The following is a 17013-nucleotide window of genomic DNA, read 5'->3' on the forward strand; positions in this document are numbered from 1 at the left end:
AAAAGGAAAGTCGCTGAGTGAGAAGTTAAGCCTCTTGTAGGCAGGTGATTTACCGCTTCTAAATCTTAATAACGTTGAAGTGGATCGGCTCTCAGTGCCAATTCACACTTCAATGGGGCGAAGAGCGTCAGCAGGACTGAAAGGGATTTTTCTTTGCGGCCGATTTGAATGCTAATTAGGTACGAGTGTCCTTTCATGCGTACCTGCATTTTAATGGCCTTGTTCCAGACGGAAACACGAACATTTAACCACATATATATGCTATATATTTACCAAATCTATATATATATTATATATAATATATATACTGTATATATATACTGTGTATGACTTTTTATCACATCACCGTGATTCATATACAATCAGTAAGCTACAAACGTCCTTTAATATCCAATTCGCTCTACCCGGAAATAATATATTTTCATATATGTTACCGAAGGGAATTTTTTAGTTGATAAGTTCGTCGTCCCGTGGGCTCGAACCAGCGAAGGACAAGAACTCAGGATTACAGTGGACACATTAACCCACACGGCCAGGAGGTATATATATATATATATATATATATATATATATATATATATATATATATATATATATATATATATATATATATATATATATATATATATATATATATATATATATATATATATATATATATATATATATATATATACAGTATATGTATATTCTGTACACACATACATACATATATATAACATCTATAATTATAAATGTTATTTGTATTATTCCTACGACACAAACTTACGCTTTCATACCTGGAGTTAAGCGCACCTTACGCGAGTAACTCCACTTATGAAAAAGTAATACATACATATATATATATATATATATATATATATATATATATATATATATATATATATATATATATATATATTATACAGAGAGAGAGAGAGAGAGAGAGAGAGAGAGAGAGAGAGAGAGAGAGAGAGAGAGAGATAAATTATCTGATGATCACTCCGTCGAGGTCTTCTGCATAAATTCTGACGGTGCACTGAGCACTGACGTAGATAAATTCACTGTTCAGGTCAAGTGGTACAAAGGGTTTCCAAGTTCACGGGATTATCTCGTTCCTACGAATCAAAGTGAAAATAGCTCAGACGAGTTCTCAAGGCTGTGTGTGCAGCATTTTCTTTTCCAAGGAAATACCCGAAATAACCAAATTAAAATCTCCTTTTCACTATCACTACATTTCCCAATGTATTCAGTCGTTCCTATTGAAATGATGGTTATTGTGATATATTCTGTATTACTTCAACAGAGAAACCTTACTTGGTTGGCCATGAACGTTCTTTATATTGTAAGAAATCTTTGATCTTATTGTGTATGTATATATATATATATATATATATATATATATATATATATATATATATATATATATATATATATATAAATATATATATATAAATATAAATATATATATATATATATATATATATATATATATATATATATATATATATATAGAGAGAGAGAGAGAGAGAGAGAGAGAGAGAGAGAGAGAGAGAGAGAGAGAGAGAGAGAATCTACTAGTCACGTTTTCAGATATATATATGTATTAAAATTAAGCAGAAAGACCTTCTACCTTCTGGATTTCTTTACAATTTTTGGATCGCTGATCACCAGAAAGACTTGAACCCCGAATGAAGCTCAAGTGAAGAGGTCACTGTGACCAGAGCCATGATTGTGACTACTAAACACACACACAGTGTATATATATGTATAAGTAAATATATTGATATGTACAGTATATAGGTATATATATATATATATATATATATATATATATATATATATATATATATATATATATATATATATATATATATATATATATATATATATCCTTGAAGTGGGTTGCAGCCGAGGTAGAGGATGATATGGGTTGGCAATCTTAACACACAAAGACTTACTGAAAAAGACTGGAAAATGCAAAAGATGAATAACATACAAATAATGTAGAGTTACATAAATGTGTGCGAGCTCTTATGAGAGAGAATCACTCTTAACTTAAATGTTTCCCTACAAATTACGGTATCTGATCTTTCTCAATCACACCAAACTGCTCTGCCTGACAAAACACAAATAAAACGGCTTCGCCTCTTGATGAAGGAGACTTTCGCATGGCACAGGTATGTCACTTCCCCCACCTTTATGGCCATTAAGTAGGGTGCATGAACCCGGCAGGTATGTGACCCCTCGGTAACATGACACCAGAGCAAGTCTTGGGCAAGTGGTCAATCTTCGCCCGCTAAGGTCACGACAGGCCAGTTTTGGTTCATCCTTCTCGGAGCACAGAGAGAGAGAGAGAGAGAGAGAGAGAGAGAGAGAGAGAGAGAGAGAGAGGCAGGCTGGGGAACATAATTAGTTTCTGTTATGGTAACAACAAATTAAGGATAATGCTATTCCACCGTATATGGAACTAGCAATATAAACATTCAGTACCTAACTTATTTGTGAGAACCTCGATGCTATATATACAAAAATATAATGTAATAATATACACTCCCAGAAGTGGCCTATAATTTCCTGACACATTATCATCTCATTACTCGTAGTTAAACTAATACGCTTTCACACTAAGCTCGCAAATCGACTGAATACTAGATGAAGTTTTCTGACGGTCTGTGACAGAGTTTCTCAAGTGAAAACGCGACTGAAAAAATGCGCACGTCATCGTTATATAAAAAAACAAGTCACCCGCGACGTCTCCTGTGATCGGAATTGTTCCTTATAAGTCAACGGCATTCCGACCTCTGCTTGCAAAGGTTTCACCGTATACATGAAATGCATTACAGCGGCAATTTTCGGAGCAATGCTGTATTATCAATGTGCCGTGTTCTGTCACATTAAACTACAAGTAAAACTCGTACTGTGCAAGTTTCAATATGTTATGAAAATTTTAATAAAACTTATGCTGAAAATTGTAATAAAATTTATGTTGAAAATTGTAATAAAACTTATAATGAAAATTGTAATAAAACTTATAATGAAAATTGCAATAAAACTTATGCTGAAAATTGCAATAAAACTTACGCTGAAAATTGTAATAAAAATTATGCTGAAAAATGCAATAATACTAATGCTGAAAACTGCAATAAAACTTAAGCTGAAAACTGTAATAAAACTATGTACGGCACGGGCCTCGCACTCCTACCCAAAATTGAATACAGAAAACCGAGAAGACAAGACATTCACGGTTGACCTAAGCCCTGAAATATGCATCTGGAAGCTGGCCAACTGTGGTGGGCCACAGCTGAGATGAAATAGGGGGCAGGGCCTGCAAACCCATCCCAAATTTATTAATGCGAGGTACCGGAGAAGTAATACTATCTGAAGCAAAACCCTTCCAAGAAAACGTCCAAGCAACTACACATATTCAAGAAGACATACAGTGCACACATACACGACCATTATGTAAACCAATAGCCTTCCCACAAGAAAGGGGAGCTCCCATAACAATAACATATACGAAGTTTCATCTTCATATGCAAAGGAGACGTGACCTGCACCGAAAGTTTCACCGCGACAGAGAGAGAGAGAGAGAGAGAGAGAGAGAGAGAGAGAGAGTTAAAATGATGAAGAGCAATTTCCAGAATCTGTAATCTTTCCAGCTAAGCATTTCATTTAGTCCCGAGAGGAAGCTACAATTGAGCTGTCTCCAGGCTTTCGTTTCAACATTTGCAATGTTAAAAGTTTCATGCAATGATTTAAACCGACTTCGATGGGTCATTTATTTTAAAATCTTATTCAACGGTTGCACTGGAAGTAAACCACACACGCTCATGACAAACAACCTCGGCATGCAGAAAACATGGCATGTTGTAGCAAATCCATGGAGGCAAATTCAGAACGTTTATATATATATATATATATATATATATATATATATATATATATATATATATATATATATATATATATATATATATATATATATATATATATATATATATATATATATATATATATATATATATATATATATATATATATATATATATATATATATATATATATATATATATTACATTATGTACATTATACATTGTATATTATTATATTTATGTATATATACTATATACTACACACACACATATATATAATGTACGTACGTATGTGAAGGTATGAAAAACTTCACTGCACATATTTCCGACAAAAGTAAATCGTGGAAAATTACCCAAGAAAAGAAATCTTAGGCGTTCTTCCTCCTCCATATATTCTACCGGTTTCTCCTTCACCACAAGAATTTCTTCTTGCTGTTCCAGCGAGAGAGAGAGAGAGAGAGAGAGAGAGAGAGAGAGAGAGAGAGAGAGAGAGAGAGAGAGAGAGAGAGACGCTGCAACACACAAATTTCGTCGTCCTTGAAATCTTCCGCTTGGAAACTACGGAACATTCTCGTTATAATACCAGATTTTAAGTAGTTAGTACATGCAACGTAGAACGATTTAACAACGGTAGCGGACAAAAGTCAAAGAATTCAGACGAATAAAAGTTTATATAATCAATGATAAGACGCAACGAAAAGAGAGAAAGAGAGAGAAAAAGAGAAAGAGAGAAATGCTGAGAGATTCAACCCGGGGAGAAGTATTACCTAACCCAGGCCTTCCCACTTTTTAAAATTTTTAACGGTCTATATTTCTGAGTGCTGATCATCTTATTTTTTCTCTCCCCCCCCTAACCCACCGCAGTCGATTATCTGTCAGAGTAACTAATCTAATGCCTAGGTGAAGAGAGACATACCGGCCTGAAAAGGCAGCGCGCGCATGATGCAAGCGCACTACCACCAGATACAATATACCGCAAGCACTACCACGCCCCGGCGTCACACGTCGCCAACCAGGGCCCCCTGCCAGTCTGCGAAAGGGCCGCCAGAATGAAACAGGAGAATGTCCTAAACCAGACCTCGGTTCAAGACGTCCTCGGATGCCTACGGTTAGTCACAGGTTCCACACAGGATGCTGTGTGATTCATTCAGAAGGACTAGGCTCAGCGTAAATATTCCCTTATAAGGGCTCATCACAGAACGCACTCAGTGCCCGATGACGGGTGCCGCTAGGATTACTCTGCTGTGCAAACACACGTAATGCAGGTAATAATTACAAATTGAGATTTAAACTCTACGCATCACTTTTATTATTATTAACAACACTGTAAGAGCAACGAAAATCAATGCACGAATAAAGTCCCTACTAAATAATTCGACACCTCTGTACTAAAAAACCAAGCCAGCAACAAAAGGGGCTTGCCTCTTCCGGTCAAGTTGAGAGAGAGAGAGAGAGAGAGAGAGAGAGAGAGAGAGAGAGAGAGAGAGAGAGAGAGAGAGAGAGTTTAAGTGAAATCCAATGGCTGGTATCACAAAAGACCCCATCTCCCTCCCCCCCAACCCCACCTACTTATCATCTCCCCACCCAGTCTACAACGATCGCATCTCTGTCCACCGGAGGGCCGTAGCCCCCTTCAAACGCTCTCCGAAGTACTCGCTCAGAGACGTGTACAGGGTCTATGGACACCTTGGAGTTTTCAGTTGGCGGCATAAAGTCTGTATAGCATCGTTTATATGCAACTACATGTCCTCGGCAAAAATAAAGTCTTCGTGTCTTTATTATTGAAAAAACTTTTAGTTTCACGTTTTTCCTTCGTAGAAGTATGTGAATTTTCTGCCCTACTAAAGCTAATGTGCGCATACTTTGGCTTTAATGAATCGTAAGCTTTATATTTGTCGTCCTAAAATTTACTGACAAAGTTCTGAGCCATCCGTCTACGGATAATCTGTGAGATTTTCTATATAAAACAAATCTACGAACTTTTTTTCTCTGTATAAAAGCCAATGAGCTTATATGTCTTTATAAATGCCCACGTTCTTTATATGTCTTTATAAATGCCTATGTTCTTTATGTCTTTATAAATGCCTATGTTTTTCATATGTCTTTATAAATGTCTATGTTCTTTATGTCTTTATAAATGCCCATGTTCTTTATATGTCTTTATAAATGCCCATGTTCTTCATATGTCTTTATAAATGTCTATGTTCTTTGTCTTTATAAATGCTAACGTTCTTTATATGCCTTTATAAATGCCTATGTTCTTTATACGTCTTCATAAATGGCAGCGTTCTTCATCTGTCGTTATAACAGTCGAGAGCTTACATTACTGTCTATATAAAAGTCGACATATACGCTATATCAAGGCGTAATAAAAGTCGAAGAGGTTTCTCTCTGTCTCCATAAAAGTCTGTGAGCTTCTCTAGCAATCTTTTTACGAGTCAAAGTGCTTCTCTTTTTGCAGTTCCAAAAAATCCACGAGCCCGTATTTCTTATTATAAAGATCAGTTCGCCTCTCCGTCTGCCTTATGAAAGGTCAATGTCCTCCTCTTTCTGTTACGCAAAACCTCAGTATGTCATCTTATTTTTGCGGTTGTGGTTACCTCTGCTGTATCCAGAAATATTAACTTGACCAATTATTTACGCTTTACAAGTGAGTGGTAGATTTATGAGACCTGGCGTTACAACCTTATAACTATCTATATTAAGAATAAGAGGAATTTACTTCTGGTGATAGAAATTCATTTCTCGCTATAATGTGGTTCGGATTCCACAATAAGCTGTAGGTCCCGTTGCTAGGTAACCAACTGGTTCTTAGCCAAGCAAAATAAATCTGATCCTTCGGGCCAGCCTAGGAGAGCTGTTAATCAGCTCAGTGGTCTGGTTAAACTAAGACAGACTTAACTTACTTCTTCGTCAAGGGGAAGGGGGGGAAGAGTGAGAGGGAAAAGGGGTGGGGGCAGGAGAGAAGGGGAGGGGGGGATGGAGAAGGAAGAGAGGCATGGAATAGCAAAAAGGTTGAAAAAAGGGGGTCATTACTCATTACCCGCATCACTTCTTCATAAACTTTCTTCACCAAGCATTTCCCTCGGCGGAAGTGGTGCCGAGACGGAGACACTAACATTCCACCGTCAACGCCAGAGAGAGAGAGAGAGAGAGAGAGAGAGAGAGAGAGAGAGACCCCACCAGCACCGCCATGAGAGCGAATTGTGTACAATCATGTCACGGACGCGGACGGGGAAAGTAAACCAAAAGACAATCACATGAGGACTGGATCTTGTCGGTATCAATGGGCGTGTCTACAACAAAAACAGTTAACCAGGAAGTTAGTACTGAGCAAAGTCACACGGCTCGAAATGCTCCTTACCGATTATCATATTTAAAACACATCATTCCGAGTAAAAGATCATTATTTGGTCTGAGCAATCCTAAACAGGAAGAAGTGCAATAACATGAAGACTTCACCTGAAGTTTGAATACGACAGTAACAAAGAAATCGTGACCAAAGTCTAAGAATGAAGGACAAATTATATGTAAAAAGGCCGTTACAACTAAGGTAGCATCATACCAGTGCATTGAAACGACCCTAAATTCAACTGTATTTTTGTTTCTGTTTTATGTATTTTCTTAGGATATTTCATGTTCCAACGCTGCCGTTGGGAAGGCTCAGAAGACGGTTACCATTTTGTTTGGACTCAATATCCTTGTGCTGGACTCCTACCACTGCACTGGCAATATGCACAGGTCTGCTGTAATCGATTGCCGTCTAATCTCAAGGCACAGGGCGGCCCTCTACGTATATCACGAGATGCCAATATTCCTAATCGGCAGAAGAGCAGCAGACGAAGGCGTGGAGGTACAAAACAAAGAGAACGAACGAGCCTTCACGGCCAAATACAACCAACCACCCTACCTAAAATTGCTAACAAGGAAATGACACATTGCCCAATTCCAAGGTAAATTACCCAAAGCTTCTAAAAAGGTAAACGGGCGACTTCATTAAGCATGGCCAATGGACTGTCGTATTAGGAAAAGAGGAGTCCGTTCCAACGGTCCTCCGACTCCCGTAATTACAAACTCTACGTTTCGTTCCACGTTCCCCATCATTAAGTTCCTTGAGTGCCGCCTACCGCCACCCCCACCAGGCCACAGAGACTCAACTCTCCTCCTTGAGCAAATACTTCTCAACCGACGTCATACCTGAAGGAGGTACTCTCGTCAATGTTTGTATTTATACAAACCGAAAAATTATGCTTAAAAATATTAATGAAGGGTAAAAACCATGATGACTTTTCTCTCAAGATAATGGCGTTAATTTATGCAGAGAGCTCTCGGGAACCTGCAAATGAGGCCTGAGCAGAATCTCCAAAGCTCTCCAGATAATTTAAATTTATATTGACAGAAAAAAATCCTGTGCATTCCACCTCTAATTATATTCTATATAGATTGAGCCAGCCTTGTGCTGGCACGGGCTCTTGCTCTTCAGCAGCCCGTAGACAGAGATGACAATCAAAATATTATTATTGCTGAAGACTATGAACAAGTCTTGTCCTTTAAAATATGGTTAAAACAAGTATTTTCTTGTGTATTTAATGCACAGGAAACGGGTCTTATAATTATAAATATCATTATTATTATTAAGGGTAAAAATCTACATACAGACTTGTCGTCGTCCAACTCAGGGTCAGACTTTCTCACAACTGTATCCCCCATAGATGTACAGAGAATAAAAGTACATTGGTTCAAGCTTCGAGACAGTACGTAACCTAATTAGGGTTGGGGTTTGCCCTCCCTACAACCGCCCTGCTCCCAACCTCCTTTTACATCACTGTTAACGACGTTTCAGACAATTAATATAATAATAATAATAATAATAATAATAATAGTAGTAGTAGTAGCAGCTGATCAACCTGAAGGAAGGTTATAAAATACTAAAGCAGCAAATACCAAATATTATATAGTTTTTTAGTTTTGTATTTAGTGATCAATTTCTACCGAGACTCGAACTGTACGGACAACCAGAATGACGCATTATTTGGTGAACAGAGAGACACCAATGAAGTGAAGAGACGGTCCCCTGCTGGATAACATTAGACAGGTGAATGGTACGTGAGACCTTGAACAGCTATGATGCAAGGCCAAGCAAAAACACTTGTCAAATACCCCAGGGGAAAAAATCCTCCATGATCCAAAGATTTTACACTATTCACAGACTAAAGAAACAAATAACAATGACATGAATGACACGCAAGATATATATATATATATATATATATATATATATATATATATATATATATATATATATATATATATATATATATATATATATATATATATATATATATATATATATATATATATATATATATATATATATATAATATGTGTGTGTGTGTGCGTGTGCGCATGTATGTACGTACGTATATAAGTAAATGTATATATACATAGATGCACACACGATATATATATATATATATATATATATATATATATATATATATATATATATATATATATATATATATATATATATATATATATATAACTATCACTCTCCAAGCATCATCTAAGTATTGTTTATAATGGCACTGAAAACAAAGCATCTAATACAGACTAAAGTTTAGAATAAACTTTAGACTTTAGAGCAACTACAACAAATAAATTTATTGAATAAGCATTCAATAAATATGATTCAAGTGCGAAATCAAAGTGCAAAAATAAATTTCGTAAAATGAAAAACAGGTGTCAACTTCCAAATAACACCTTGGGGGAATAGTTATTCGTGGCTAACGCATGTTGAACATAATTCCTAAATCTTGCAAGCTGCGTAAACTACAATAAATAACAGTACCATTCGACAGCCATAACAGTTAGGCTATCAATCTCCGAGATCAAGAATTTAAGCTACAACCGTAAACATTTGATACTATGTTAAAGGAGCAAAAAAAAAAAAAAAAAAAAAAAAAAAAAAAGTCAACGTAGATACCTAGTCGGGGGTTACTTTAAAGGGAGGATAATGAAACTGCTGAGAGAGAGAGAGAGAGAGAGAGAGAGAGAGAGAGAGAGAGAGAGAGAAATGTTCCGGTAGCATCATACCATGATATCAATGGGGAATAATTATCGCAACTGGATCAAAATGAATGATAGAATGTGTATATATATATATATATATATATATATATATATATATATATATATATATATATATATATATATATATATATATATATATATATATATATATATATATATGTTATATAGTGTATGTACATAAAATTATGGGAATTCCAAAGACCTATGCATCTCCAAAAACAGAGAAAGAGAGAGAGAGAGAGAGAGAGAGAGAGAGAGAGAGAGAGAGAGAGAGAGAGACAGAGAGAGAGAATGTACCCTTTCGAAGCTGCACGTTCCATCTCAACATGAATGTAATTGGGAGGGCAAATAGTAAAGATACATTATCGAAACTGGATTATATATATATATATATATATATATATATATATATATATATATATATATATATATATATATATATAGGGATAGAGAGATAATGGCCAATGCAGTAATAAGGGCATCAAGACTGAAGAGATAATGGAGAGAGAGAGAGAGAGAGAGAGAGAGAGAGAGAGAGAGAGAGAGAGAGGATAATCCAGTCACAAGATGCACCAAAACTGAATCAAAGACGGAGAGAGAGAATGGCTAATTCAACATCACAATCATCATCAAAACTGAATCAAGACAGAGAGAGAGAGAGACCTAGCATCCACACCGGCGCAGCAACCCAATCAAGCGTGCAACTTTTCATCATCACAAGGGAAGATATCCACAGACGAAAGTGCCTTTTCCGGAGCTGGTTTCTTTGGGACGAATCAACAGACCGAACAAAGGGGCGTGACGGGGAGTCGGTGCGGGAGGAGGGGGAGGAAGGGGGAGGAAGGGGGAGGAAGGTGGGGTGGGGTGGGGTGGACAGTGTAAATAAGATGAATTCTTACATTAACCGGCTACCACAGAGAGGTCGAAGGTTATCTGCTAGGTACCCTCCATCCTTGGTGCATAAACACAACGGCCGTGCATCTTGGCTTCTATTTCCATTTGTTTGAACTTCTTTGTTATGTCGGAGCTGAAATTCCGCAAGGCTCTTCTAAGGTTATTTCTTCACAGGCTTTAAATTCATCTCATTGCACTATTATCTAGAACCGGGACAAACAAATCGTAATGGCTGGGTATAGGCCTAATCTTTTAACAAGATCATCCTCAACTATTCTGTAAAATGACTATTATCCCTGAATTCCCGACTTTACCTTTATAATCTTTATAGTGCAGCAAAGTAACTTTAGCTAAATCACATAAAACATATTGAACATACTAGGGGAGAATTCATCCATTCCATCTCTTCATCACACACACACAGTACAGTATACAACACACATCTATTATAATTTCTTGATGAGCTCGGTTACCTGTAATTAAATACATCCCACATCTTCCCCAGCACTTATGGAGTATAATGGGGATTGTATCTATTATACCTTCTCTCTCGATTAAGTAAATTTTACCAGTAACTGAAACCGCCCATACCTCTGCCCACCACGTTAGGAATATATTCAGTCGTACGTGTATAACATACATCATCCAGTGATCAGTCATAGTTAACCGACATTAAAATCCATTACAACCTTTCGCCCTTAGTTTTTTTAGGTGTTAAATAGAGGATATCACATTTATCATGCTTATCAAACGTTATCAGAAAAAATTATGCTACTGTATAATTAAAATTCCCTTCCCACCTCATCCTAAACACCTAGCAAGTACACTCAGACAATCAAAATTACCGTATGTCTTGAGTATTCCATAGTTCTATAACACCCTCCCCAGCTTCCTCAAACCACCATGAGGCTGAGTATATTATAATTTATGCTGAACGTTATTTACCAGTAAGCCCTGTACGACAAAAACGGCCAGTAATTGCTGCTTTACAAAGAAGAGAGAGAGAGAGAGAGAGAGAGAGAGAGAGAGAGAGAGAGAGAGAGAGAGAGAATGGGTGACTTGCAAATCTCACCCCTATGAATTTTACATGCGACCATAACCCTAACCACCACCTTTCAGTACGCCACTTAGCTCAACACTGAATCAACTCGAATATATCTTCCAAGCATCACGCGAAAAGCCACAATAAAGGCAGCAGGATAACACAGATGCCATCTAAAGCACTGGCAATCAGACGTTACCTTAGAGAATAAATTAAAAACAGCATAAATTCACATCGAGAGCAACTAAAAACATACCATCAGATGGATAAAATATACGAGAAACTAAAAAAAAAGACAAAATTGTAAAAAAAAAGTTATTTAACTATAATAATAATAATAATTACATCAGAAAAAAATTCACTATTTGGTTATACTGATTTCCAAATATTCACAAATGCTATTTACATCACAAATTCAGCAGTAATACAACGTCTACCATTTAAGGCTATCAAATTCTAGTGAGATTATTTATTCACATTCTATTCAACCCTAAGGTTACTCAGTATCATATAACTGTATTTACAGGCCACTTGGGAAAATACCCCTCAAAACTTAAGCCTATCTCTGCCCTAACAGGTACATCAGATGCGTGGGTACGTGCAGGGTATGTGTCGTAATACGGGTGTGCCATAAAAGATAAGATATCGCAGTAATAAGACCTGCCTTGTTTAAAGGCCTGATTACTACATTTTAAGCTCCGTACGTCACCAGTAAAATCCGGGTAATCTCTCAGTAATCCCGGATCGATGGGAAGATCAGACCTCGGAGATTTAAATCAGTCAGTTACCGATTAAAATCTCTCCATAGGGAGTTAATAAGCACCATTCCTGAGGTTGAAATGACGATCAAGGGCATTCAATAGACAATAAAACTTATATATATATATGATATATATATATATATATATATATATGTATATATATATATATATATATATATATATATATATATATATATAGCACCGTTATCAATTTAAACATTCCAATCAAACTCCACGTCGTTTTTATAAATAATATAGACTCGGTAAACTATAAATATTTTACGTGAATTCCTAATTCCAGATAGCCTTGTAGGGCCAAATTAAAAGAATTCAACAAAAACAAATGACACTAATATCTCTTACAGTGCAAATCCTTCTGCAACAAATTGCGTTGATGATTAGGACGGTGATCATCATCATCATCATCATCACTGGGTCCCTTCTCCCTTATCGGGCAAAGCAAATGAGTCCCTCAACAGTGGGCCGGCCGGCTATTTTTACCACGGCCATAAACTTTAAAAGGCATGGTCAGAAAACTTATTTCCTAATAAATTAAAATAACAAATACGTACTTCACAACAAACGAGTAACAAGAAATACGTAGCCTACATCAAGACAAATTTTGGAATCATAATAAACAGCCACCATCAAAATACAAAATTCTTTTGTACATATTAAACATTTAGTAAGCTTCTTCTATTAAACAACCACACGTATCTGCTCTAAATCGTCAAATAATAACTACTCAAACTAACATAAGGTAAAGAACTGAGCTCGGTCTTCTATATATAAAAATATACTAAGGTCCGTATGCCTCCTTTGTATCCGTGTGCATGAAATGATGTTTGTGCTTGGAAGTTTACCAAAACTGCTTCGTGTGTTCCCACAAACGCATGTGCTGCACATGAACGTATAAAAAAGACCGAACCTTTTTTTCTTTTGTTTTTACTATAAAAATATTAACTTGAATTGTGTAAGGAGAGTACAAAGGTCTCTTACTCCGACAAGATTGTCATTTCACATCAGGCCAGTGGGCAGTAATATATATATATATATATATATATATATATATATATATATATATATATATATATATATATATATATATATATATATATATATATATATATATATATATATATATATATAGCATATGATGAGTGTTGCTTCAACACTCAAGTAAGTCAAGTGTAACCACTGGCTACCGTATTCTATTTAAGAAAAGCGTCATTACGTTAAGATGTCTCACAAATACCGGCATTCACCTATTTACGAAATCTACACACAATGTTTGTGACGTGTTATGGTTTCGACATCGCCGGTACAAATGACTAAGCAGGATTTTCATAAGCTCACTCAACCCAATTTCTTACAATTGATGGAAACTCAGGACTTAATTCCCGGATCCATAATTTTTACATGGTTAACATAGAAAATAAGTTATATATACTAATTGGAACGATATTACTACCGGTTCTGAATTGCAAACACAAAAACATTGAACACACGCATTTTCACAGTAACAATTTCGAATAGGAAAACAAGTTCCATTGGGATGACACTTTTGTCGGGCACATTTCCCTTGTGGTTTCTCTTTATGATGGTGATGACAGTACACATCCTCACCTCTGTGTCTGTCTCTCTCTCTCGTGTGTTTCGGCCGCCCATTCCCTCTCTCTCCCTCCCTCTTCAACCACTAGATTTTGGAGATGTGGGGGTGGTGTAGTCCATGTGAGTAAAATGATCTCCACAGTGATGTTGACTTAAAATATGAAAGCATTACCTCTGGGAACTATGACAACTCTCCTTTTCCACTTGCATGAAAACGAACTTGCCTTACATCATGGCAAATAACAATTTCGTCCTCTCAATCCACCGGCAAATGATATCTTATCACACCTGCTAGAATTCAAATGGAGTCAAGCCTCGCCCCATCGCTTCACATTCAATAACTGGTTATGTGTTTGGGCACCGCACACTAAACTGCTTTCATCGCAATAACCGAAGTAATGCAAATAATTAATTTTGGATTACAATAATATGATTTACTCACCGAACTAAATGTTTCACACAATTCATCCAATTGCTCGTCGGAAAAGGTGACCGTACTGTTCCTCGAAGCCATTTTGCCAGACTGACTGCTGGAACCGCTTTGGCGTTCCAATAATTCTCGGTAAGCGTTATCTCCCTTAACAAATTTCATTTTGAATTTAGTGATATAAAAAGAGGCTTTTATAAGATGAAGTACTCGTAATAATTTTTCAATAACAATTTATAGGGTATCTGTTGAATTCTATTGGCAAATATGTATTTCTAAAGAAGCTGTGAGCGGGAGTTAAGTTTACGTAAGCGCATGCGTGATGGTGAATCAGCCAGTGGTTTGGCGGGGAGCCTGAATTGTGTACCGTGTACAGCGTGAGCTGTGTAAGGAAAGGGTACGACCGGATTGTGCCGCTGCTGGCGAAACTCTGTTCTCTGTCTACTGTAGAAACATATTTTTAAGCGGATCCGGGGGGTGCCGAGCTCTTCCTTTCTTTGAACTTGGTTCCGGTCCAGAAGAATCAGACATGCGCATGAAACACAAAAGGCTTGTTTCCGCATCGAAGGCCACATGCCCTGTTGGTAGCTTATTTTTGTTTAATTTAGTTTTCTTCTCATTGACAGACTTTGTTTTCTATGGAAATGAACTTATGTATTAGAATTATGATTACTTTGTTATGTCAATTTTGAATTGATGGCTTTTGACAAAATGATTTGGTTGTTACAACTTACTGTACAGTAGGTACTACCTAACAAAACTGCCAAAATTTGGAGGACATTCTCTCTCTCTCTCTCTCTCTCTCTCTCTCTCTCTCTCTCTCTCTCTCTCTCTCGTGTTTACACGTAACACTGTTCACTTAAAGATTTTCCAAGTGCTAACAACTCTTCAATGTGGGAGGCTTAGAAACCGTTTACGTAGTCCGGTGTAAGTTATCGTAACACCTTGGTGTTTTGTTTATTTACGCCACGTTATTTATATGCACTGACCTGATATTCATTCATACCAATTAGCCTATTCATTTAGAATAGTAAACCTAGGGGGAAACAAATAGCAATTGCCATATTCATCCATCTAAAAACATAGTCATAGAATCAGCACCTCTTCGATTCCCCTCTATCCCACTAAGCACTTTGGATAGTAAGGTCCTTGCTTTCCAACACCTCTGAGGAAACCTTATCAGCCCCTCCACAGTCTCTTTCCCCCAGGATTCCATTCTTATTAGATTTATACAGCCTTTCCGTCCAACTTTACAGTACTCCATTCCCTTCACGTGGCCAAACCACCTCAAAACATTGATTCATGTGTATATAGGTCTAATGTATTTACCTTTTCGCCCTGTCTATATTTTTTTAACGATTTGGCCGTTCTTACTATACACACACTTCACAAACATCACTCTAATCTTTTCTCATTCATTTGCGTCTGCATCTGTTACTTCACTCCCATAAAGGAGAGCTGGCTCAACATTCCATACCTTCATACATAAGAATTTTTCCTCCCACAGACACTCTCTAAACCATTTGCTGAGGCTACCACCTTCCTCTTTATGTAAGTTCTGTCCCGTCATCTATGCTAGGCTTCATTGCTATCATATTGCCCACAGGGGGTAGTGCCGTCAGTGCACCTCACACAGTGCATACTGGGCATTACTAAAGGTTCTTTGCAGCGTTCCTTCAGCCCCCTAGCTGCAACCCCTTTCATTCTTTTTGCTGTACCTCCATTCATACTCTCTTCTACCTGGCTATCCACCCTCTGAACAATAGTTGTTTCATAGTGCAACCGAGAGGTTTTCCTTCTGTTACACCTTTCAAACCTCCTTTACTTTCAGTGTTCCTTTCAGCGCTGAATGACCTTTGGCCTAAATTCTATATTCCATTCCATTCCATAGGTCGCCGTTCTCGGCCCTTGGCCTAAATCGTATATCCCAATTGCTATCATCCTCAAGCGCGTCAGTCTGCAGCTGCCCTTCTCTGTTAACACTGTATCACCTGCAAACATCAGCCAGTCCAATCATGACTGCTATTTTAACTTTACACACTTGCAGCTACATCTGTCTTCTCTCCGACTTCTGCGATCTCCTCAACCTAAATAGTAATTCAAAACTGGAAATAATACATAGTTTTATTTATTTATTTATTTATTTATTTTTATTTTATTATTTATTTATTTATTTATTTTTTGTTAACCATGAAATTGTTCATTAACAAGTTCTCAGATTCTAGTAGCTTTACTTTTACTCTTTCCATCTTAAAAATTTCCATTGTATGAACAAAATATTCCCTATAACACATTGTGGACACCTATTCACATCTCCATAAATCTTATCAC

The 17013-nt window shown here is 36.8% G+C and overlaps 1 protein-coding gene across 1 annotated transcript in view; it reads right to left on the reverse strand.

Moving 5' to 3' along the window:
- Window positions 1-15138, reverse strand: part of Fim (plastin-2 Fim) — a 99674-nt gene extending 84536 nt beyond the window's left edge. The window contains exon 1 of the mRNA XM_067123816.1: window positions 14698-15138. Within this exon, the coding sequence (XP_066979917.1) occupies window positions 14698-14847 (150 nt within the window). The 5' untranslated portion in view covers window positions 14848-15138. The remainder of the gene's footprint in view (window positions 1-14697) is intronic.
- Window positions 15139-17013: the final 1875 nt, after the last annotated feature.

Source organism: Macrobrachium rosenbergii, chromosome 21 (genome assembly GCF_040412425.1).
Source record: "Macrobrachium rosenbergii isolate ZJJX-2024 chromosome 21, ASM4041242v1, whole genome shotgun sequence".
NCBI lineage: Eukaryota > Metazoa > Arthropoda > Malacostraca > Decapoda > Palaemonidae > Macrobrachium > Macrobrachium rosenbergii.